Source organism: Phragmites australis, chromosome 8, assembly GCF_958298935.1.
Source record: "Phragmites australis chromosome 8, lpPhrAust1.1, whole genome shotgun sequence".
Classification (NCBI taxonomy): Eukaryota; Viridiplantae; Streptophyta; class Magnoliopsida; order Poales; family Poaceae; genus Phragmites; species Phragmites australis.
The window spans coordinates 37,383,368-37,406,608 of NC_084928.1; the positions used below are offsets into that span (position 1 = coordinate 37,383,368).

The 23,241-nt window shown below is 46.2% G+C and overlaps 3 protein-coding genes and 1 long non-coding RNA gene across 6 annotated transcripts; 1 reads left to right on the forward strand and 3 right to left on the reverse strand.

Moving 5' to 3' along the window:
- Nucleotides 1-6,104: 6,104 nt before the first annotated feature.
- Nucleotides 6,105-7,337, reverse strand: LOC133926042 (uncharacterized). Its single transcript, XM_062371776.1, has one exon. The coding sequence runs from the start codon at nt 7,190-7,192 to the stop codon at nt 6,350-6,352; it is 843 nt and encodes a 280-aa protein (XP_062227760.1). The 5' UTR covers nt 7,193-7,337; the 3' UTR covers nt 6,105-6,349.
- A 5,133-nt stretch (nt 7,338-12,470) lies between these two features.
- Nucleotides 12,471-14,826, reverse strand: LOC133927427 (NADH dehydrogenase [ubiquinone] 1 beta subcomplex subunit 2-like). Its single transcript, XM_062373891.1, has 4 exons — nt 14,616-14,826; nt 13,641-13,686; nt 13,495-13,557; nt 12,471-12,754 (listed from the first exon to the last, which is right to left on the reverse strand). The coding sequence occupies exons 1-4, from the start codon at nt 14,717-14,719 to the stop codon at nt 12,725-12,727; spliced, it is 243 nt and encodes an 80-aa protein (XP_062229875.1). The 5' UTR covers nt 14,720-14,826; the 3' UTR covers nt 12,471-12,724.
- A 106-nt stretch (nt 14,827-14,932) lies between these two features.
- On the forward strand, nt 14,933-23,009 carry LOC133927428 (uncharacterized). 3 transcript variants are annotated; one of them, XR_009911338.1, is made up of 5 exons: nt 14,933-15,096; nt 15,191-17,234; nt 17,333-17,525; nt 17,604-17,774; nt 22,422-23,009. It is a non-coding gene; the product is annotated as an uncharacterized LOC133927428 (long non-coding RNA). The 3 variants fall into 3 exon arrangements; XR_009911339.1 differs by lacking the exon at nt 22,422-23,009 and having other exon boundaries at nt 15,191-15,344; nt 16,367-17,234; nt 17,604-17,930; XR_009911337.1 differs by lacking the exon at nt 22,422-23,009 and having other exon boundaries at nt 17,604-17,930.
- Nucleotides 19,665-21,682, reverse strand: LOC133927426 (transcription factor bHLH93-like). Its single transcript, XM_062373890.1, has 4 exons — nt 20,773-21,682; nt 20,461-20,628; nt 20,205-20,375; nt 19,665-20,095 (listed from the first exon to the last, which is right to left on the reverse strand). Exons 1-4 carry the CDS (start codon nt 21,307-21,309, stop codon nt 20,015-20,017), a joined length of 957 nt encoding a protein of 318 aa, XP_062229874.1. The 5' UTR covers nt 21,310-21,682; the 3' UTR covers nt 19,665-20,014.
- Nucleotides 23,010-23,241: the final 232 nt, after the last annotated feature.

Here is a 23,241-nt window from a genome sequence, read left to right on the forward strand (position 1 = left end):
TTCTGTGCCTGATCCCATGGCCGGCCGGGGCGGTGCCCGACACGATCCGCGACGGCAGGCGGCCGGTGGACCACGGCGAGGCGTACGTGTAGAGACGGGAGGCAGGGAGACAGCTCGTGTGTCCTCCGCGCTGTACGGAACCTCTACGTCCACTGTGTTTTTGTCCTGTTGCACACGCTGAATATTGTCTGATTCGGCCTTGCATACGTTTGACGATGATGGCATGCAACGGGGCGATCGATGGAGCAAGATGCTACTCCAATTGCTAGCTAGCTACCGGATATTCCTCCGGCAATACACCACGATGCACGGGTTAATCTATTGTCTGATTTCCATCTGCCCGGCCGACACGTCCATCGGAAATCGTACAATTACTTGACTACTACCTTGCAATGCAATTGTACGTGCCCGTCTCTGAGTGGTAGATATATATATATATATATATATATATATATATATATATATATATAGGACGGTATCAAGATTCATCGGTATGCATACGTGAGTTAAAATAAATGGAGTAACGTACCATCAAGGTTCAAATTCCCAATGCAAGTTTCAGCAAGATACACAATCGGTATGCATCCCTGGTGTGGAGACCTCAACGGATGCTAAGGGCAGCTCCAGCAGCTCCCGTTAAAACACTGTGCCGAAGCTACTGTAGCACTTCTCAACGTGGCAAAAATTCAAAATGTAGACAACATAATCAATCTTATTTCCTAAAATAGATAATATATCGTCGTATTTACAAATTTAGCATTCGTATTCGATATCTTATTTACCAAAAATTATAAATAGTGCTATATTCAACATCTCAGATACCGAATAAAGACAGTACTCCATCAACTACCGTTGCCATGAACAGTAGCGCATTGATTAAATTGCGTTTCCACTCTCCTTCAAAACGGTGGTCTTCTGTTACTCCAAAAATTTTAAAACTTTTTTTACTTGTTTTATAATCCATATGCAACCCATTTTAATTGTATTCACAAAAAATCCTTTGTATATTTTTAACTAAAATTCTCCAAAAATTGTTACTTTTATAACTTCTAACAATTGTTAGTTGCCTCCAATAAATTTCCATTTTTTTAATAAAATTCACTAATATTCTTCTTATATGATAGGCTAATTTCTAAAATTATTTTCAGTCTAAAGGTTATATGATGAAAAAATGAGTTCATTTCTAATGCTCCATTTATATGCATTTTTATCATTTTATGTGATATTCTTCTTTTAATTCAATTTGAATTCAAACAAAATTCAACTATCTTATTATTTTTGACCCGTTGACATGCTAACCTTTTAACTATATTTCTGAAGAACGGTGGGCGAGCTGGCGCGTCTCTTAAACAGTGCAAGCAATAGTTGTTTATAGAGGAGCATGGTACCAAGGAGGAGGAGGAGGTGTGCAAAGAGGTCATGAACTTGGAGTGTCTCCATGGACATTGCTGCAGATGTGATGTTCATGGTCGTGGTCACTAATCACCTGATATTTGGCTAAGCGGCTAAGCAATACAGTCGCGGTATTTTTATAGACTATGTAAGGAGGAAGAGTTGTTTGCTTTGACTACTTCCAGTGTCATTTTAGAAGTATGTGTATGTATCCAAACATTTAAAATTTACTATATATTGTTATATATAAATATTCAGATGGAAGCGCAACAACTTATGCATAGATTCGCCATTAAATTTACTTTCGTAACTGATATGATTATATTTTTATAAATATATTATACTAAAAATAGTAGTTAAATTGTATTTGGAAAACCATGTTACTGTTTAAAGTATAATATAATCATACTTCAAGCAACTACTGCTTACACCATTCAAGAGACGCGCTAGTTCACCCACCGCTCTTCAGAAGTATAGTTAAAAGGTTAGCATGTCAGCAAAATAAAAATAATGAGATAGTTGAATTTTGTTTAAATTCAAATTGAATTAAAAGAAGAATATCACATGAAATGATAAAAACGCATATAAATGGAGCATTACAAAGGAACTCAGTTTTTTATCATATAACATAGGGCTGGAAATAATTTTAGAAATTAGTCCATCACATAATAAGAATATTAGTGATTTTTTTCAGATTTTTTGGAATTTATTTGAGGCACTAACAATTGTTAGAAGTTATAAAAGTAGTTTTTTTTTGGGAGAATTTTAGTTTAAAATATACCAAGGATTTTTGGATGAATCCAATTAAAATGGTTTGCATATGTACATGTAGAAAAAGTTTTAAATTTTTTGAAGTAATAGAAGACCACCGTTTTGAAGGAGAGTGGAAACAAAATTTAATCAACGAGGCTACTGTTCATGGCAACGGGAGTTGACAGAGTGCAGTTTGTATTTGGCACCTTAGGGGCTGAATATGCCGAATATCACTATTTTTAGTAAATAAAGTACCAAATACGAATATTAAATTTATAAATACGGTGACATGTTGTCTATTTGGGTAAATACGGTCGAGTATGTTGTCTATTTTTTGATTTTTGCCTTCTCAAGGCATGTTGTTCTTTTCGGGTAGCAGTGTCATGAAATTCAAATCGGTACCATCCTTTATTTCTTCACTCAAAAATCAATTTCGTAGCAATTCCGATTATACGAGCCCTGAGCATTGGCAGTAAATCTTATTTTGCAACTATGTGGGCTGTAGAAGTAAACACTACCAAATTTGATTTGATCAAGCCACTAGCCCATTTAATTTGTATTTCTGAATCTGTTGGTGGCGGAAAAGAAGATGTTTTTCACAAATAAAGTGTAACGAGAATCTCTTCTACAGAGGAGACTCAAGCTTGCAAAACAAGTGGAGATGAGAGAGAACAAAAAACATGTTGATAGTAAAAATGATTAGGTCCCCTGATCTGGTGGCCAAGGGTCTGTATTTATAGTGCTATTTAGGGTGTAAATATACAAGTATATCCTACAGAGATAGTGATACAAGCTATCACTATACCGCAGGTACCTAGGGCCGGCTGAATCGCACAGCCTGGACCTAGGTAGAATAATTTTACCTTGCTCAGAAGATATTATCTACTATCGCAAATACAGTAGTGCAAATAGCCCTAGGGACGCGGTACCCAGCCGATTGTTAAATGTAGCGTCGTACTGTCCTAGGTGTTAGAGTGGCAACCACTTGTATCAGCATTAATTGTCGGTCACTTCGTGTCAAACCAATTGCCTTTGGTATTCTCCTTTTACTGATATTCTCTATGGAGGCCATCTTTTCACCCTTTCTCGAGAGGCGGTGGCCTGAGAGGTTCATAGCCTCTGGAAGCCTTAGCTTATGTGGGGAGTGCAGAACCCGAGAGCTCCGGAGAAGCTCTTGATGGTGTCCCCTTAGTATTATCTATGGACTATGATATTTTCTCCAACAGTACCCCTTCATCTGCTAGCTTCGAGGTGTGGAGGGGCGAGCAGATGTAGAAGGAACTAGCTTTAGCCTAAGCCTCATAGTCAGGATATCCTAATATAACTTCTAGCTGTTGAAGAGCCTCTCGGTGATGACGGTAAGCGATGCTGATGAAGTCAGATGGAGATGGCGTAACTTAGAGGAAACTACATGGTCCAGACCCAAATGACGAGAGTCGGAGATATAGAATTGGTTCATCTGAAGCTCGGCAGGGATGATGCCGTCCGAAGCCCGGCGGGGGTCGCCTGAGATTGAGTTGATGTCGGAGCCAAGGGTCATGGTGGTTTACTAGGATCTACGTGCACTAGAGCCTATGCTGAGGTCAGACGCATAGTAGATGTTGGAATCGAGGGCCATCGGGGTTCGAATGGAGGTAATGCGCTCCGGAGCCCATGTTGAGGTCGGAGGCATAGAGGCGTTGAAGTCAAAGGTTGTCGGGGTTCGAACGAAGGCAACACACTCCGAGGCCTCTGTTGAGGCCAGAGGCGTAGAGGCGCCAGAGCCGAAGGCCGTCGAGGTTTGAATGGAGGTAATGCACTCTAGAGCCCGTGCTGAGGCCGGAGGTGTAGAGGCATTGGAGCCGAAGGCCATCGAGGTTCGAATGGAGGAAATGTGCTCCAGAGCCCGTGCTAAGGCCGGAGGTGTAGAGGCTTCGGATTCGAAGGCCGTCGAGGTTCAAATGGAGGCAATACGCTCCGGAGCCTGTGCTGAGACCGGAGACGTAGAGGGGGGCTCGGTAAGGTCCGACCGCCCATCTAGTGGCCCATTGTAGGCTTGCGACCTCTGGGTCGCCTGTTGCTAGCTTATTTCCCTTGCCGAGCGTCCGTACACCTCTTAAGGTAATCTTCTCGAAAAGCTATGAGGGTTTGATAGCCGTCTATATTGTGTCCATGTCCGAGTCCATGCAGAATGCATCAGTATCCTTCTGGTGGTTCCAAAACTTGTGGTTGGTGCCAAGGATGTTGGCGGGATCTACGCCCCTGGGGCCGGTGGTCTCCCTAGAGCGTGCTTCCACACAGGGAGGCTGTTGGGGCCGCTGGGCGACCAGGCTCTCAGAGGACACTAGCTCGATGAAGGTGCCCTGGGCGTCATCATAGGAGGCATCTAGGGGCCAGGACCACACATGAGTGCCCCTAGATTTGAGCACCTAAAACCATTAGTGGGTAGCTTGTTTGGCTGCGGCCTCGGCCGTAGCCCCATGGGGTGTGACGAGGTCCTTGTTGCGCTACTGTTGGAGCGCCTATATATTGGCTTGGGCCTTTGTGCAAACCCAAGCTGTTGGGTCTGTAGTAACCAGATAGTTTCCGTTTCGCCCAGCTACGGAGCTATTGGGTGCACATGGTGTGTTCAATCACGATTGCCATGCGTTTGTTTGCTTGGGTGCGGCGATGGAAACGACTGCTTGGGCTAGCGCCTTGGTGGTCTTTGGTGGTGTCCTACCTCCCCTTGTGCTTCTATGTTCATATCTCCACAGACGACGCGCTGTTGGCGAAAGAGAAGATGTCTTCAAAAAATAAAGTACGGCGAGAGTCTCTTCTAGAGAGGAGACTCAAGCTAGAGAAGAAGTGAAGAGAAGGGAGAACTAAAAATGTATTGATAATAAATAAAAAATATTATGTCCACTGGTCTGGTGACCAAGAGTCTGTATTTATAGTGTTATTTAGGGTGTAAATATACATGTATACCATATAGAGATAGTAATACAGGCTGTTACTATACCACAAGGATCTAGGGCTGAATCGCACAACTTGGACCTAGATAGAATACTTTTATCATGCTTAGAAGATATTATCTACTATAGTAAATACAGTAGTGCAAGTGACATTAGGGATGCGGTACCTAGTTCATCATTAAATGTGACGTTTCACTGTCCCATGTGTTAGAGTGGTCACCACTTGCAACGGTATTAACTACTAGTCACTTCGTGTCAGACCAATTGTCTTTGGTGTTCTCTTTTTGCTAATATTCTCTCCAGAGACCAGTTTCTTCCCCTGTCTCGAGAAACGATGGCCCGAGGGGTTCACGGCCTCTAGAGACCTTAGCTTCTGCGGAGAGTCTAGAGCCCAAGAACTCTGAAAAAGCTCTCAACGTGTTCCTTTAATATTATCTATGGACTAAAATATTTCTCCGAACAAAATATAAACCTAAACCCCTCCAAAAGAAAGCAGTGCAGAGTGAAGAGCAGCACCATACAACACAGAGCATGCATGCTCCTTAATTTTATTAAGAAAAAAGGCGAGACGTGCACTGAACAACTATAGAACAAATTCAAAGGTGAGACGTAGAACTAGACTACTACTCTGATCGCACCACACTCTCTTAAACCTCGACATATGAAAAAACATAGGGTGATCCTATTCTTCATGCGCCTAATTTTTTTTTAAAAAAAACATGCATAGCAATTTTTAACCTCAAACCTGGACGTGCCTCTTGCTCGCCTGCAGTCCTCTTCAACAGCGTTCTCGTTGCCAGATCCATATCCACTACCCTACCACGCTAATCACTCTATTTTCGCGCTCCCCCGCTACCAACCTCATCCACCGCCCATCCACGGCACCGGCGCCGCTGTAGTCGTCTTGCTGCATCGCTACCCCCAGCACTCCTCTAAATCCGGCATCCCAAACCACCCATCTCGAAACCCCCCCTCGCCTAATCTAACGACGGCATGTTCACACGAGCGCTTAAAATCTCTCGCGCCTGAGATGAAGTGTGAAAAACATAAGCCTTGCATAGTTGCACATCGATCGATCTTTACATGTCAAAACATACATTTCACAACGCGGACAGACGTACGTACGCAGCCGGAAATTACACGAACGTAACTGCACAAAATTAAACCTCAGCTATTTACAGACTTCCAGTTACACTCGTTTTTGTTTTCTGACTGCTAATTCAGTACTGAAGATGTTTGCTTGGAGAGATTATATTGGTGGCTAGCTAGAGCTAGAAGATGTGGGTGTGTATGTTGAGCAGCGCAACCCTGGTCTGCACGAGGCTCCTGAACACCTTCTCGCTGCCGCTCTCCAGCTCGTTGATGCACTCCTCCAGCTCTTCCAGCCTCTCCATCAACGCCATCGTCTCCTCCTCCTCCTCCGACACCTTCTTGATCAGGCACATCAGCGCCGCCGACCTCTTGCACGAGCACGCCGCCGCGGAGGCGGACGCTGACATGGCCGCCACGATGTTGAACAGCGCAGCTGAGCCGGACGCCGTGGCCGCGGCAGACTCGGCCAGCAGCCCGGTCACCTCGACCTCCGCCGCGCTGCCGCCGCAGAATCTGAGGCGCGAGGGCCTGCTGGCTCCGTCCCTGGCCGCGGCCGCGAGGCGGGCCAGCTCCTTGCCGGCCTTACGCTGCGACCTCAGCGCGGAGGCCAGGCGCACGCCGTCGCGGCGACGGATGGAAGCCAGGGCCTCGGCGACGTCCTGCTTGAGCTCGACGACGGTCTCCTGGAAGCTGCCGTGCGCATCGGCGAGGCGGAGGAAGGCCTCGAGGAGGCGGTCGCAGCTGCTGGCGCCGGAGAGCGCGGCCTGGGCCTCGGGGAGGTCGAGGAGGTCGCCGAGCGCGGCGTGGAGCGCGTCGACGTGCGCGAGGCCGGAGGCGACGGAGGTGGGGTCCTGCGCCCAGGCGCGGACGGCGCGGATGTGGGTGTGGAGATGCGCGAGGATGGGGTGGGAGCGGCACGGGAGGCTGACGGAGCGGGCGTGGTAGGCGGACGCCATGCGAGGCTTGGAAGACCTGGACGGGCTCAGAGGGAAGGAGATGGAGCGCGCGAAGCCGGGCGCCATGACTTGTTTGCAAGACAAGCTTGTGTTAGCTAGCTCGTCGTTGTGTGTGTCTGCGGCGGCGTACGTGCTCCACTCCAGCTGGTTAGTTTATAAAGAGGAAGAGGCGCACGCACGGCGAGCTCAAGCAGGTAGCTCGCGTCGGCGTGGAGTGGTGTGTGTGGTTGCCAGCCAACGTGCAGTTGAAAATGAGCTCGATCGATCTCGCGTTGTGACATGCGTGAGATTTTTCAGGAGCATGCAGTTGTCAGACAAAAGACAAGTGGCGTGCAGGCAGTAGCCACCGTGCCGTGGAGGGGATCATTCTTGGCTTCTGTTCTCTGTTTTCTACGTAGTATATGTTTTCTGATTTCAGATCGTCTGAATAAAATCAGGTCACAGGTCGATCGATCAATCGAGATTAATTAGGTGACAGCAGAGTGCACTACTATGAGATATTTAAAAACCTATCTTGAACACTTGCATTTCGTTCAAATCTAAGTTGTGGGCTAGCTGGAGATCACTGAAATTCTGAAGAAAAATGGTATAATGCGTCTCCTGATTGAGATTAGGTGGCAGTACGTACAACAAATTAAGTAGCCAAGGATAAACATATTCCTAAAAACTAAAAGGAAAAATTTATCGATAAAATTTTTTATCGGAGGTTAGCGATAAACAGAACTATCGGATTTATCGGAATTTTATCGGCGATGGACAAAATATTTCGGACAAAATTTGAAAAAAAGGTTTAATTTATCTAGAAAATCACATAAATTGCATCCAAATCATTTGACTAAAAAATAACACATAAATGAATTAGGATTGAATGGGGTGGTCTGGCGGCCTGCGGGCCGAAGTTTTCTTGCTCGCGTGTTGAATTCGGAAATCAAAAGATGTCAAATTCAAAAATTACCGAAATTTTTGACCGATAAGTAAATTTACTGGGCCCCGCCGATAAACAGGATTATCGGGTTAATCAATTTTTTTTCGGCGATAAATTTTTCACACAGCTACTGTAGTAAGAGCTTTGGAAGAACTAGAATGTAGTTTTCGGCAATCGGCTGTTATGTGCGGCAAAAAGAAAGGGCACGCAAGGAAGGAAGGGAGCAGGAACGACAGATTGAGTTCAGATATAGGAGATATTGGGTTTGGATAAATTAGGAAGAAATAAATTAGAGTTTAGCTGAGATAAGCTAGGAAATAAATTAGTTTAGATTAAAAAGAGTTGGATTCGGTCTAGGTATTACGAAGGAGATAAATTAGAGTTGGATTCGGTTTAATAGTTAGTTGGATTAGGATTGTGACTCTGTTAGTCGGCTGGCTATATATAGATGGTCATAGCTATGTATTAGAATCAAGTATGAAGAATTAATCTAGTCTTTCATAATATTCTAAGTCTCTCTCATCCCTAGCACCTGATGTCGTCCATCTATCCTCCCAGCAAATGTTTACCCCGTTATGATCTAGAATCATAACAAATTGGTATCAGAGACCATGGCTTCAGACGCTGAACATGAGCAATTCAAGGCACTACTCGTTGCTCAAGAACATCTTTTGTGCAAGGAATTTCAGAATGGCTCCGACAACATCAAGAATGAGCTATCAGATCTCACGTGTGCAGTAACAAGCCTCATGGAACACATGACGACACTCGAAAAGTTCACGGGCATGGAAGGCATGCCGATCATGTATGACACCTCTGCTACAACTGCGTCGAGCATGGAGACCATCGTCGGCACATACCTTCACGCCAGGTGTTTAATGATATGCCTAATTGGTGGCAACGGTGACGCAAACACTGCTACCACATCGCCACTAGTGGTTATCACCGTCGTTGACCATAACGTGCATGCTGTTGCTTTGCTTCAAGCACGAACATCACCCTCAACACCAAGCCAGTCACCATCTCTTCGATGAGATGTTCTAATGACAACAACAACAAGCTAAAGTCTGCAACCAAGCTAGCCGTGCTCCTAACTTCATCAAAGACCACCACGCTACCGCCACACCAACAACAGCCTTGCTGCTGGCATCCACATGGGCAACGGCGTGGGATACACCTTCTATCGATGTGGGGATTGTTAGGATTGCAACAATGGCCGCCACCCTATAGCTCGAGGACGAGCTGTATTCGAAGGAAGGAAGAGATGTTATGAGCGGCAAAAAGGAAAGGGCGCACAAGAAAGGAAGGAAGCAACTATGACAGATTGAGTTCAGGTATAGGAGATATTCGGTTTGGATAAATTAGGAAGAAATAAATTAGAGTTTAGCTGATAAGTTAGGAAATAAATTAGTTTAGATTGTAAAGATTTGGATTCGGTCAAGGTATCAGGAAGGAGATAAATTAGAGTTAGATTCGGTTTAATAGTTAGTTGGATTAAGATTAGAACTCTGTTAGTTGATCATAGTTGTGTATTAGGACCAAACAAGAAGAATTAATCTAAGTCTTTCTTAATATTCTAAGTCTCTTTCATCTATAGTTTACTCTCTCATTCCTAGTAACTAATATCATCTGGCTATCCTTTTGGTAGATGTTTACCCCCATTATAATCTAGAGTCATAACATCGGCACCTACATTATTCCATGCATCATCTTCAAAAAAATAATAATAATTAAGCTATTCTGAAAGAAGTTACTAATACTAATAAGAGCATTCATGATTAGGGGTAGAGTTTTTTTCCCCACAGAAGAGACACCAGGCAATCATCTAGGAAGTAGTGTAGCAGCTTAGCTAGTATTAGTCTATAACATATATTAAAGGTCATAGAATCAGGGCATCTAGGGTCGGTTTCTTGTAACTACTGTAGCAGTGGGTCCCGTTTATTTATACATGTAGGTACAAATATGCATATATATGTGTATATATACACATACATACGATTTTCATTTTTGGGAAATTATAGAAAAAATATCTAAAGAAATATTAGTTATATTGATAAATCGGCTAAAATAATCTAAAATACAAAGAAAAATATCTAAAACTCAAAAAATATGAAACACATTTTGTTAGGTTCTTATTACTTTCATCTGCATGTTAAATTTATATGTATGTATAAAAGTACTACTGTTTTTCCTATAATTAAGTGAATGTATTAAATATTGATAAATTTATAAATAAATATTAAAATATCTAAAATTGTTGAACCCAATTTTTTAAGTCGTTTTTATCATGCTCTGTGAAAAAAATATGGCGTGCGAATCAACCTAGTATAATATATATAATATTTATTTGACCTTTAGCGTTTGTGAAGGAGCAGGAAAGCTATCCTGATTCCTGAGGCCACTGACGATGTCAGGTGCAGGGGAGCCATGGCGACATGATCCGCGAGGCGCGCGCGTGACTGCATGGGCATGGTATATTATTGGATTGGCCTTGGCAACAGAGAGGGAGTATAGTGAGGCTTACGTGTCCAGAACAGAAAAGAAGAGAACACATCTCTAGGCTGCCAGATCGGATGGCGCTATATATGTCTGTAAACGTACGTTAGAGCCAGACAGACAGCTCCTACATCTGTCACACGATATATAATACTACAAGTCATGGAGATCTGGTGATGTGTAAGTGCGCACGAGTGGGTTGGTTAGTGATCTCATCATCGATGGCTCATTAGCAGTAGTAAGCTAAGATCGATCGAGTTAACAATGGAGTATAATGGATGGGTGGTGAGGTTCGAGGAGGCTGAGAGGGACAGGATCCGCAAGGCCAGGGGAGGTTGGGAGCTTCTCGATCGGCGGGTGGCCAGATGCTTCGCTCGCGTTTCGTCTTGCATTTCCTGCTCAGGCCGGCGGTTGGCGTCTCTCTTTCTCTGCTCGCACGCGCCGTTACGTTCGCATGCATGCGTGCACGTGCCTTGCGGCGGCAGTATATCGTCATAGCCAGGAGAGAAGTGCAGCACCCAGTGCAGAGCTTGGAGCTACACTCCAGAGACAGTGCAGGCAACCAAACACGGGAATTTTAAATCCCATGAGCTGATTAAAGATATTCACCTAAGCAAACAGACCTTGGATCTCCCGGCCGGGCCGGCCAGCCAGCTTGGAACAGCGTGAAGGTGAAGGTCTGATTAATTTGTTTGCTAGTAGCAGAGATTCCCCGGTCCCCGCAGCCCTTCGTGCGGGTTGTCGTCGTCGTCCCCAGCGGTCCATGCATGTCCATGTGTAACTAACCCAAGCTATGAGCTAGCTAGCTGGAGAACGCTGCACCTGCATGCACAATCGAATTGAAGTAACCAACAAGCAGATCGAGGGCAGCAGAGAGTACCGTCTGGTATATGTACTTGTACTCAAGTCGTACGTTCGTCGTTGGAGGTCGCTCAGTTGCAGTTGCAGCAGGGGGGGACCACAGCCGGTGATCGATCGAGGACAAGCGCCGGCCGGCCGGTTCCAGATTCGCCGCTGCATGCGCACACCAACCAACCATGCATCTGAATCTGATGGCTCGTTGGCTACTCGATCGATCATAGCTAGTGATGCACACGGACACGGTTTGCCAGCGATCGAGCAGAGCCTCCTAGCTAGCTAGCTTGCTCCCTCGTGACAAGCAAGAGTCCTGCCTGCGTCTCTTGCCGGAGGCCAACGGCCACTTGTTCGATCTGCAGGCGGAGGCACAGCTGGCCTCGACCTCGACGGCAGCAGTTCGATCGTCGAGCAGTCAGTCAGTCGATGACCAAGTGGATGCATCTCTGGATGGATGGATGGATGTGCGTGCAACTGCAACTGTAACTGCAGCAGGTTCCTCCGTCGATCAACTTGCCCTTAAATTCTTTCAATTCCAAAATATATACTACCGCGACGACTACACGACTACTCTAGTAAACAGGAAGAAACGACTCTCTCAACCAACTCACAAAACCATTACTACCTTGCCGCTCGTACAAATTTACGCGTAATGTGCCAGCTAAAGCTCACGTGGAGTTGTGGACTCTCAATGTTCAAATATTAATTAGACAGCTAGATGTCTTAAGTATTAATTAGGCAGCCACGTGGGAGGAACTCGATGAATTGGCAGCCGACTCATTCTTCTATATGCTCCGAAATCTGATGCGACGCAAGTGATCTTAACGGCTACATCCATCAGCTGCAACAAGGGACCAGAAATGGACATCACCTGCCGTACCGGTCAGCAAATGTAACGTTTCAGCCCACTCCATGTCATCCTAAAACAATGAAGCTAAATGCCTTGGAATGCCGAAGGGGTTACAAGGCCGGGCTTTGCATGATCAAGGGTCGCCCAGTGTCAATTCAAAAAAAAAAAAAGGAACAAACTCTTTCCAAATGCCCACGGAATGAAATACAGATTAAGGGGAGACAGAATGTGTGTCTGCTGATATTTCCTTATGGCCACAAGCAAACAAACAGCAACATACACAAATCGTTTCTCACAACATTTGCACTGAGCTTCAAATCAAATACATGAGCACAATCATCACAAAACCAGTTTGCGCTAAACAAGTTGCAAACAGCATGAATCCCATACATGGTAGCGTACTTTATTAACTGCGACTTTAGCTGGCACATGCGAAGCAGTGAGTCGACCTCAGACGCATGGAGAAGTGAACTTAATGAGATGGTGACGACGACGATGATGCCTGCACAAAATAATCGGAAATCAATAAATTCACGGTGCACGGGTGAAGCAAAGGGCTTTCTGTTTTCCCTTTCTTTTATCAGGACAGTACAGTACAGTAGACCCACTGAAAGCGAATAACCCCTACCTTGGGTTTAATTATCACAGTCAGAACAGTACACATCAATTTACTGCTACAAATTATCAAACATGCACGATATAAGAAATCACAACAAATAAAAGGCACCTGAAAATATCTGGGAGTTATCAGTCCCATTCCCACCTGGAAGATCATCGATGCATTACAGGCACATTTCAAAAGGAAAAATGAGCGTGTTTTGAGAATGAAGAATGAAGGCAATCAACTAGTTTACAAGAGGAAATATCAAGTTGTCGGTACCTCTAAGTGAAGCACACAATAGTTCGTGAACTAATAACCTTACCAATTGAAGGACCTTATAATGATGGCATTAAAATGATTATGCAACACTCAGCGCGTGATATTACAATATAGTGAGATATGCAGCAACCGACATTTTGGCAGTTAAGCAAAATTTCTTCCTAGTGGGTCCTCAAATCCTCGAAATTACAACACATAAAAAGTGAAAGGAAACCGATGGCAGAATTAATAAAAACCATTAAATGTAACATGCTAATAGGCACAGGAGTCAAGCAGCAGCAACCTTTTCATATCATTAACAAAGCGAGCTAAAGCATGTATTTTATAATGCTAAGTGAAGACAAGGGGTCAGATGCTAATACCTCATGCTCATGTCCATGACCATGAGAGTGATCATCATGCCCGTCCCAAGGATGACGCAAACCCTGAAAACATTACACTTATTTAACTTGTATTCGAGTAAACCAAGATAAAATGTAGAGTTGAATTAGACAATATAGAATATTACCAAGAGCACAGCACCGTCCTGCTTAGCCCTGTAGAAAATCCAAAACCTATAGACAGCACAATTGGTTATGCTTGTGAAAATATGACAGTCACGCTATTAGAATGTTTGGGGTCTAAACTCTGAACATATCTGAAACAAATCACCATACTTCGGTACTCTTAAAATTTCAGAACAGATACACGATCAAGGATGTCGAGCTCTAGCTTCAAAAGAAAGTCAACTTTAAGATTTTGCTGTCTAATGCATCTATGCTCGCATGATCAAGCTATAGTATCCGCAAAGAGTTGGTGAGTCCGAGTGACTGTGACAGGTGACGGGTTAAGTAGTAGAACTAAAATTTCAGAGCTTTTTCTTTTTTGGTTTCTGATAATTCTGTTCAATGAAGATGCAAAGGTGGTTGAGATCCATAAATGTCAATTGCGGTAGCCTTTTCAAAGTCAACTGCTCGTATGCTAAGAAATTAGATTTCAAAATTGTAGACGTAATCCTGAACATGGAACCGAATAAGGTTGTATAACATTGAATTGCCTCGAATCGTTCTTGTTTGATGTGAAGGTAGAACAACAGTTGGATCTCGTTCCCAAACTCCGGTAAGAAGAGCACAGAGATAGAACCAGTGAAGGAGGTTACAAAGTTCCCTTGAAAGCACCGAAGTCGGATAAAAGGCAATCTCCAGGTCCATTTCCAGATTCCGAAATCGGAACAGAAGAAACGCCTTGAACCCTTCCCCATCTAAAGCTCCTGGCAATTTGCGCACGAACAATCCATAAAATTCGTTCGCAATCTAAGCTGATGTACCTACCAGAAGGCCCGCCGCGAGGACGAATCCCGCCGTGGCGTTCCATTTTAGCAAAGCAGGGAGGCATCGTTCAGGCGGGCGTTGAATCGGAGTAAAGCTACCAGATTTGACGGTCCGATGGATCGGGGTTGGAGAGCGAGAGAGGAAAGGGGGAAGTGCGCGCGTGGCGTGCGTACCACATGACGGCGCAGAGGCCCTTGCCGGCGACGGTGTGCCAGCGCTTGTTGTGTGGGATGGTGTACCCCTTGTAGGTGGTGCCTCCGTGCGCGCCGCCGCCCATCGCCGCCGACCGCCCCGTCGCCTCCGCCGCCTCGGGTGTGTGTGGTGGGCAGGGCGCCTGGATCTGACTCCGCGTGAGCTCTGGTGGGAGGAGGATGGAGGCCCACATGGCAGTCAGACAAAGTAGACGGGTTAGTGGTATGGGCCAAGCAGTTCCAATTTGCTCCACCTGCATTTCAATTTGGGCCCAACCGCAAATTGAGGAGGGAAAAGGAGCGGCGGCGGCGGCCATGGCCAGCCGCTTCACCCTCATCAACGAGCTCCGCGAGCTCATCGCCGCATCCTCCTCCACCGCCTCCGCCTCCGCGCATCTCGAGGTCAAGCCCCGCGAGGTCCTCCCCAACCTCCTCCGCGACTACGTCGTCCCCTCCCCCAACGGTGACCCCGTCCCTCCCTATGGTTTTTTCCATCCATCTTTCGCGGATTGGGTGATTGAGCTGACCGATGCCGTGGTCGCGCGCGCGAGTTGCAGCCACCGAGATGGAACTCAGGGAAGTCACCGCGGTGCTGAGGCTGGTCGCATACACTGCGCTCAAGTTTCCGGGGGTGTTCTACCAAGGCCGCGCCGCCGACGTCATCAGCATCATCGGCGGCATCCTCCCCTCCCTCGCTGAGCCCTATTTCCGGTAGTGTCTCGTCCCCCCCCCCCCCCCACCCCTCTTCCTCCTCAAAACCCTAGCCCAACCGCTCCTCACGCTAAAGGTTTCTTGGATCCTTGCTTGCGCGATTTGATTGTGATGGCATCTATTAGTACCATAGTAGCGGTGGCGGTATATCTGTGCTGTGATCGCGACCACGTGTTGACATTTCTCGCTTGGTTGTATACTTTTGCTAAACTGTAGACAAATGTACTTCATTTGCTATGCAGCGGCGTTGCCTATTGTCCACTTGATACTCGTTTCCCATCCAGACGTGGGAATGTGGGATGGGTTAAGCTGATAATGTGTGTGGGTGTGGTTTAGGCCAAAGGTGCAAATGGTCACTGCTCACTAGTGCAGCTGGCTACCTGTGTATTAATTTACCAGAATAGAAAGCTACCTGCGTTATTCTGTATTCAAAATAGGCGATGCTGTATTCGATCGTCGGACACGAAATTTGAATTTAAATTAAATCCAGAGGCAGCTGTTCTTATAATTCTGGCGGGGTTTGAGATCAATGGAAACCGCAATGTGACACACTGCCTCCCTCTACCTAATGCGAAAATCCTTAATACTCCATCCATATAAGTTGTTTTAACCTTTTTCAACTCTTCTTCAAATATGTGTCATTCCACAACCTCGAGACACTTTTCTCCTTTTGTTCCTATTTTGCCCATGCTAAATAAATGCCTTTCTAATAATTAAATGTACCATCTTTCCCCATGTTTTCCACATGGGGATTGGGGAGAGAATTCAGAATTAGTTGCACTTAAAGAAAACAACCTGAGAAGTATGGCAATTGGAAGAGGTATCGCCTAATAGTATCAAGTATGTTATGTGTCAAGTTGTAGCTGCTTTCATTCCATCTTTGGAAAGGTGCAGAGGATGCCCTTCTGTGCACTTGAGAAAAATTGTTGAAATCCTAGAAGAACTTATTGTGAAAAACAATAGCTTACTGAAGCAACATATACGGGAACTTCCGCTGTTGCCTAGCTTACCATCTTTATCAGAAATAAACAAGGTAATACAGGGAAGCTAGAGGGCTAATGACGCTGCAAGATCATGTGAAGGATACATGGTAGCTTAAATGTGAAGCTTGTTGCAAGATCATCCGAAGGATACATGGTAGCTTAAATGTGAAGCTAGTTGCAAGATCATCCGAAGGATACATGGTAGCTTAAATGTGAAGCTAGTTGCAAGATCATCTGAAGGATACATGGTAGCTTAAATGTGAAGCTAGTTGCAAGATCATCTGAAGCTAGTTGGTGGTCTTAATCGTGAGAGCTTAAATGTGAGGTACAAGGTAGCTTCTGAGTTTTGCAAATTATTCAATGCCAGAAGGGAGGATATTACTGCTCTCATCGTTGGTGAAGATATTGCTGATTTGGATGTAATAAGCTTTATATCAGAACCTTTGCAGTAGTACCACTTACAGAAGATTGTGGAATGGTAGAATGGGTACCCAATACTCGTGGTCTTCGGCATATCCTTCAGGACATCTACACTACTTGTGGGAAGTTTGATAGGTTGAAAACAAATCCACAAATCAAGAAGATATATGATGTATACCATGGTAAAATGCCTGACGATGAGATGCTGAAGACTAAAATCCTTCCAATGTTTCCCCCAGTTTTCCACAAATGGTTCTCGACAACATTCTCTGAACCAGCTGCATGGTTTCGTGCTAGAGTGGCATATGCGCATACCACTGCTGTGTGGTCGATGGTCGGGCACATTGTTGGGCTTGGTGACAGACACGGTGAAAACATCCTTTTAGATTTGACGACTGGGGACTGTGTTCATGTGGATTTTAGCTGCTTATTCGATAGGGGCTTGCTCCTTGACAAGCCTGAGGTGGTGCCATTTAGGCTTACGCAGGTAAGTAGTGAGAGCCTGTCTCCTAGTTTCTTGTCATGAATTTCAAGCTTTGCAGATATTTAACCTATAACATGGTTTTGCTAAACCTGTAACTGTAGAACATGATTGATGGCTTGGGCATCACTGGATATGAAGGCGTATTTCTTAAGGTCTGAAATTACTCTATCGGTTCTCAGAACTCACAAGGAGACCCTCATGACTGTTCTTGAGACCTTTATCCATGATCCACTAGTAGAGTGGACCAAATCTCACAAATCTAGTGGAGGCGAAGTCCAAAACCCACACGCACAGGTATGAATCTGCACCAAGAGTTGGGTGTGTCTTTGACATGTCGATATTCTGATATCTCTCTTGTTACCAATCATCCAGAGGGCTATTACTAACATCAAAGGAAGGCTCCAGGGAGTTGTCGTGGGTGTTAAGGCCAGCCCTTCCCTGCCGCTCTCCGTGGAAGGGCAAGCACGCCGCCGGATCGCGGAAGCGGTCTCCCTCGGCAACCTTGGTAAAATGTACATCTGGTGGATGCCTTGGTCCTGACAGGTCCTTCCTTCCCCTAGCTATGTATTTTATGTATGATGACTTGCAAGAGGCAGGCAGAAACGTTAGGCGGAAAGTGGCGTTTTGTTCATAGCCGGTAGCCCTATATCTGCCTTATCGCTGATCTACCTATTAATGCTTCATACATAACTTACTCCAGCCCAGCCCTCTTAGGCTATCCACGTAGTAGTATGAAATCTTATATTAGCATATGTGTCAAGGTCCGTGACGTGTGGCGTCATAAAGCTGGTCCAGTTAATCTGGGCTTTATTAAGGAAGATGTATCCTCATCGTTCGACCTACTTTTCATAGTTATGGAACAGGATTAGCCCACTTAATTAGCCTGACTCAACTGGGTACTAGGTAGCTAGCGTATTTCTTAAGTTCTTGGTCCGCTCCGTCTCTGCGTTGGTCGCCGGAGATCTGCAGAAGGTGCAGGAGGCGACGACCGAAAACGCCGAGAAGCACATGATCTACCAAAGCCCAACAAAGGAACCTCAACTCTGGAGTAGATGCAAAAGAAGCATGTGGATGAGCTGAACTGGATGGCTGACTGACTCCTGCACACGAAAGGTCCTCTGTCTGTCGGTCTGTCTGTCTGTCTGTGGGGTGTGGGCCAAGACTCGAACGTAACCTTAGCGTACGGGTGTTGCCCCGGACACGCAGTGGAGAGAAAGAAGAGGAGCCCCTGCCTGCTGATGGGCAGCCATGCCCCGGTGGTGAGGTGACGGGTGATCATGGCGTTGCCGCGACCGCAGGAGATCACCATGAAAGAAAGAGTGCAGCGGGGCGAGACCTGGCAGCCACGCTCATGATTGCACGAACACAAGGAACAGCAGACGCATCTGGCACCGACCCCACTCGGCACACCCATCCGATCCGACGGAGCGCCCGCATCGCGCGGGAACCGTGCAGTGCGGAGGAGAGGACCATGTCGTCTCGCCGGCAACCTCGCGACGCCGTGCCGAGAGCGCTGGTTGTCGCCTGGACATTCGAGTCACAGCGTCCTCAAGATGAGCAGTAACGTCTGTGAGTGCATCCCATCCGATTTCTGAGCCTCAGCTTAGTTAACTGCAAACTTGGCATTCTCATCTTTCTTTCTCAATCCCATTAAATTTCGACCTCATTGCAAACCTGGCCTTGCCATCTTAACGTCATTTCCGAGGACGCCAACCTCTCTTCCTGTGCAGAGCAGGACGCCAGGAGATAATAGGTGGTGAAATCTTTCCCTCATCTTAGAAAAAGGAATTCATGCAAGAAAGAAAGTGGCCCACATCAGTGGAGGGAGAGAAGAAACAAAGTTTTAAGCCTCTCCCTGTGCAAGTCCCAATCCGTGCCCACATCAGTGTCTTGTGATAGTGATCGGTAAAGATGGATGGAGCGAGCTTGGGGGGTTGGGTTCCCTTTCCTCACTTGTGTTGATTTATTAGGCGGCCGGACAGCAAAAGGAGCGAAGCAGAGGTTTGTGGTGAGCCTCTAGTGGCTGTACATGACCTCCAGCAGTATCCATTGGCACTCCAAAACAGGACTAGATCACAGACTTGTGGTGCGCCTCTAGTGATGTGCCCATTGCAGTGGAAATAGGGCCAAATCAGAAACTGAACTAAACATTTTAAGGTTTGTGGTGAGCCTCCAGTGGCTGTACATGATCTCCAGCAGTGTCCATTGGCACTCCAAAACAGGACTAGATCACAGACTTGTGGTGAACCTCTAGTGCTGTGCCCATTGCAGTGGAAATAGGGCCAAATCAGAAACTGAACTAAACATTTTAAGGTTTGTGGTGAGCCTCCAGTGGCTGTACATGACCTCCAGCAGTGTCCATTGGCACTCCAAAACAGGACTAGATCACAGACTTGTGGTGAGCCTCTAGTGCTGTGCCCATTGCAGTGGAAATAGGGCCAAATCAGAAACTGAACTAAACATTTTAACACGTTTCTTTGATACAAACCATGAACAGAGCTGAGGAACTCCTCATTAAAAAAACTGCGAAAAGCAGAACTGATCAATCATTAAAAAGGCAGCAAGCTACCCTTTTTGCTAATAGGAGAAGATTCATCACAGCGTGATACAGTACTACATAACATGGGTTATCATGGGGAGATCGATTGCAAAAGGGCCTCCCAAATCTGCCTCTGCCTTTTCAATCCTGCCTGCCTGCTCTACTGACTGCTGCTACTGCTACTGCTACCACCACTACTGCTTAATTTATTGCTGCTCTCTTCTTCTTCCTCCTCTAGTTCTCTCTACAAGCAGCCTCCGCCATAGCCGGCGTTCTTCAACAGCTCCTGCTTTATCATGTCCGCGCTGATCCTTTCCCTCTGCATCTGCGCACCCAAAATTATCAGGCTTTGTGCCTCAAATTTGCAGCTCAAGAAACGAGCATGGTGAACGAATGGAAGGGTAGGCACAGAGAAAGGAAGACAACACTCCTACCTCGGAGCAGGAGGCGTGCATGCCGAAGTCGTTGAAGCAGCTGACGACGGCCTGCTGGATGTCGAGCCCCAGCGTGTCGAGCGTGCTCACCGTCGACAGCAGCAGCCCAGGCTTCGCCGCGCAGTAGATCTCCACCCGGGTCTCGCCGCCCTCCTTCCTCTCCACGTCGAACTGCAGTGCACCAAACAACTGCATCTCAGTCTCACATTCTCAGCATTCACCCAATACACCAGATTACTTTAGCAAATGGCTTTACCTTGGGGGTGTTCTTGGTGACCATCTCGTTGGGGTTGAGCTCCCGGAACACGCTGAGCACGCCCGGCGTCTCCTGCTGCTCGTCGATCTCCTCCTGCAGCAGCTTGATCCTCTCCAGTAGCTCCTTCATGTAGTCGATCGTGTCGCCAAGAATCGATGTCCGGTCCATCTAATCACCACAACCAAGAAGGCACATTTCATCAACTAAACGCTCTGTTGTTGTGCTTAGATTGTTTGTTCTTGCTGCAAACAATTGGTCTTCTTGGACAAGTCCTTAAAAAAGGAGAGATTTTAATTTCCTTGGGTTTCTTACCTTGCTGATCTTGGGCACGACGGACCGAAGCATAGATAGGCGGTCGTTGAGGCGCTTGCGGCGGCGGCGCTCGGCCATCAGGTTCTTGGACGGCATGCCCTCCACCCTCTTCTTCTTCGACGCCGGGGCCGGTGGCGCAGCGCCGGCGCTGAACGCCCCGCCGCTCTCCGCCAGCCCGGGCTCCACCTTGCAGACCCCAAGGCCACCGCCCTCCACCAGAGGCGCCTTGGGCTCGATGATATCAAGAAACCCCATCTCGCTGCCATAGTCGCTGGCATTGGGGTCGCCGAACGCGGCGGCGCCGTAGACCTCGCTGAGGTAGTCGAACCCGTGCGCCGCCGGCTGCGGCTGCTCGTAGGAAGCTGTGAATGTGGGGAGGACGCTCACAGTTGGTGGCGGCTGGTGGCGTTCTTGGAAGGAGCAGTCCATGGCGGCGGTGCAGGGCGAGGAGAAGAAGTCCCCCATGGCATTGCACTCCCACGCGTCCCTCCTCAGGGAGAGGATCTCCTCCAAGAAGGCCTGCTCGTCCAGCTCCATCTCTTCTTTTGCTTGGCTTGTGAGACCCTCCTCCAAGAACGACAACAAGAAGAAGAACAAGTGCTGGCTATTGCTGCGTGTGCGGCTTGTGAGCTATGGTGAGAGGGGAGGGCAAGGCCATGATGAGAGGATTTATATGGGGTGGAACCGTGGAAGGGGGACAATTATTCCCTGTGATAAATGGTGAACAGTGGTAGTATTAAGATAGATAGGGATGGGATGATGAGATTGGAAAGGAATCATTAGTGCTTTCCCATTCACCTGCTGCTTATCCCATTCATTCATTTGTTTAATCCCTATTATATTCTGCTCATGAGGCCTTTAATCTGTGGTTTGCGGTAGGAGTAGAATGTAGAGAGGCTCCCAACCTGGTTTTGTAGTATTGTGACTTGTGAGCCCTAGAGCAAAGATAACAGTGATAGGGTCCAGGAATTCCTCCTGTTGAGTACAGCTCCTCCTTTTGATCCCTCGTGTGTAATGCTAATGCCTTTTCACAAGTGAGCTATTGGGATAGGCCGAGATATGATGCGTCCATTGGACTTGAAGGTATGTTGTTACTGGCAGCCTTGAAAAACGGTACTAGTGTATTTTACTTAAAGGCATGTTGTCTATGGTTTTTTTCGTGTCTATGGTTTTATTCTTGGCAAAAGAAGAGTATACATGTCTGTGTAATGTTATGGTAAACCATTGTGCACAATGTGTCTTTTTCCTTTCCTTGCCAATGTTAAGCAGCTGCAAATACCGAATTACCGGCAAATACCAATGTCACTCTGAAGGAGTTAGTAAAACTAGGAGGAACTAGGAAGGATCCAAAACCATCTTTCTGGACGGGCACAAACTTTAAAACGCTCAGCACTCATGACTGGCACCAACCAGGCTCCACAGAAACCCTTGGCTGCCCGTGAGGAAACTTCGCTGTGAGCTCCTCCCTCCTCTTTGTCAGTTAAATGGAATGAAATTCTGTGATGCATTTGTTAATTATTGTTGATAACCTTCCTACGGCCAGGAGTACTAAGTAGTATACGTAGTATGCAGTCGTATAGTACTCTACTCCTATACAGGCTATTGTGGGTAAGTAAAAACTGTAATTATTGATTGAAAACTGTATGCAGGCTATCAGTGAGACTGGATTCTGTGCGGCTGAGTAAGAACTGTACAGATGTGTGATTGATTGCTTACTTACTTTGCCGCAATAAGGTTGGTTAGTCTCAAACCTGCTTGGCCATGGAAATATGGAATACCGAGATGCCAAACTCAGATGAATGATTGTTCTTATCATACCAGCCGCAGAAGATCTCAGCAGGTTTGTGGGGCCCGGAGGGTGTGGCAAACTTTGACCCACAAATGCGTCTGAATCGAAAACGGCTTTGGGTCAGCAGCAGCGGCTGGGTCAGGTTCCCTGCTCATCACACATCGGCATGCAAGTCTGCTGGGTGTGGCCCACATGCCCCACGTGTCCTCCCTCCTCTCTCATGGCCATGGGCCTTCTTGAGTTGGGGGTACACCTGTGATTCTGTCCGAGGTGGTGACATCAGGATGCTGACTGCTCAGCATGGCTCACCGCATCAGCTCATGGACTTCACTTGAGGCGAGTGTTTAAGAGTGAGAGCTTAGGTTGAGCAGCTTGTATAATTAATGCTTTAATAACACTTAAAAATAGACTCTCTTTACTTATGAGTTTGTACTATGAGTTCATCATGAACAGGGTGGGAGAAACATGGCAGCCAAAGGGAGTGAATTAAGATACTTAGAAACTTTAAATAAATTGATTTCAAAAATTTTATAAGATAAATTTATCTCAATTTATATTTAAATATACTTTAAGTTTATGTAGTGTGTCTACTTTACCGTTCAAAAGGATTGCAACATACTATAGTAAGGTAAATTACAAGTATATAAATACGGAAACATAAATAGGGTAAAGAGATAAAT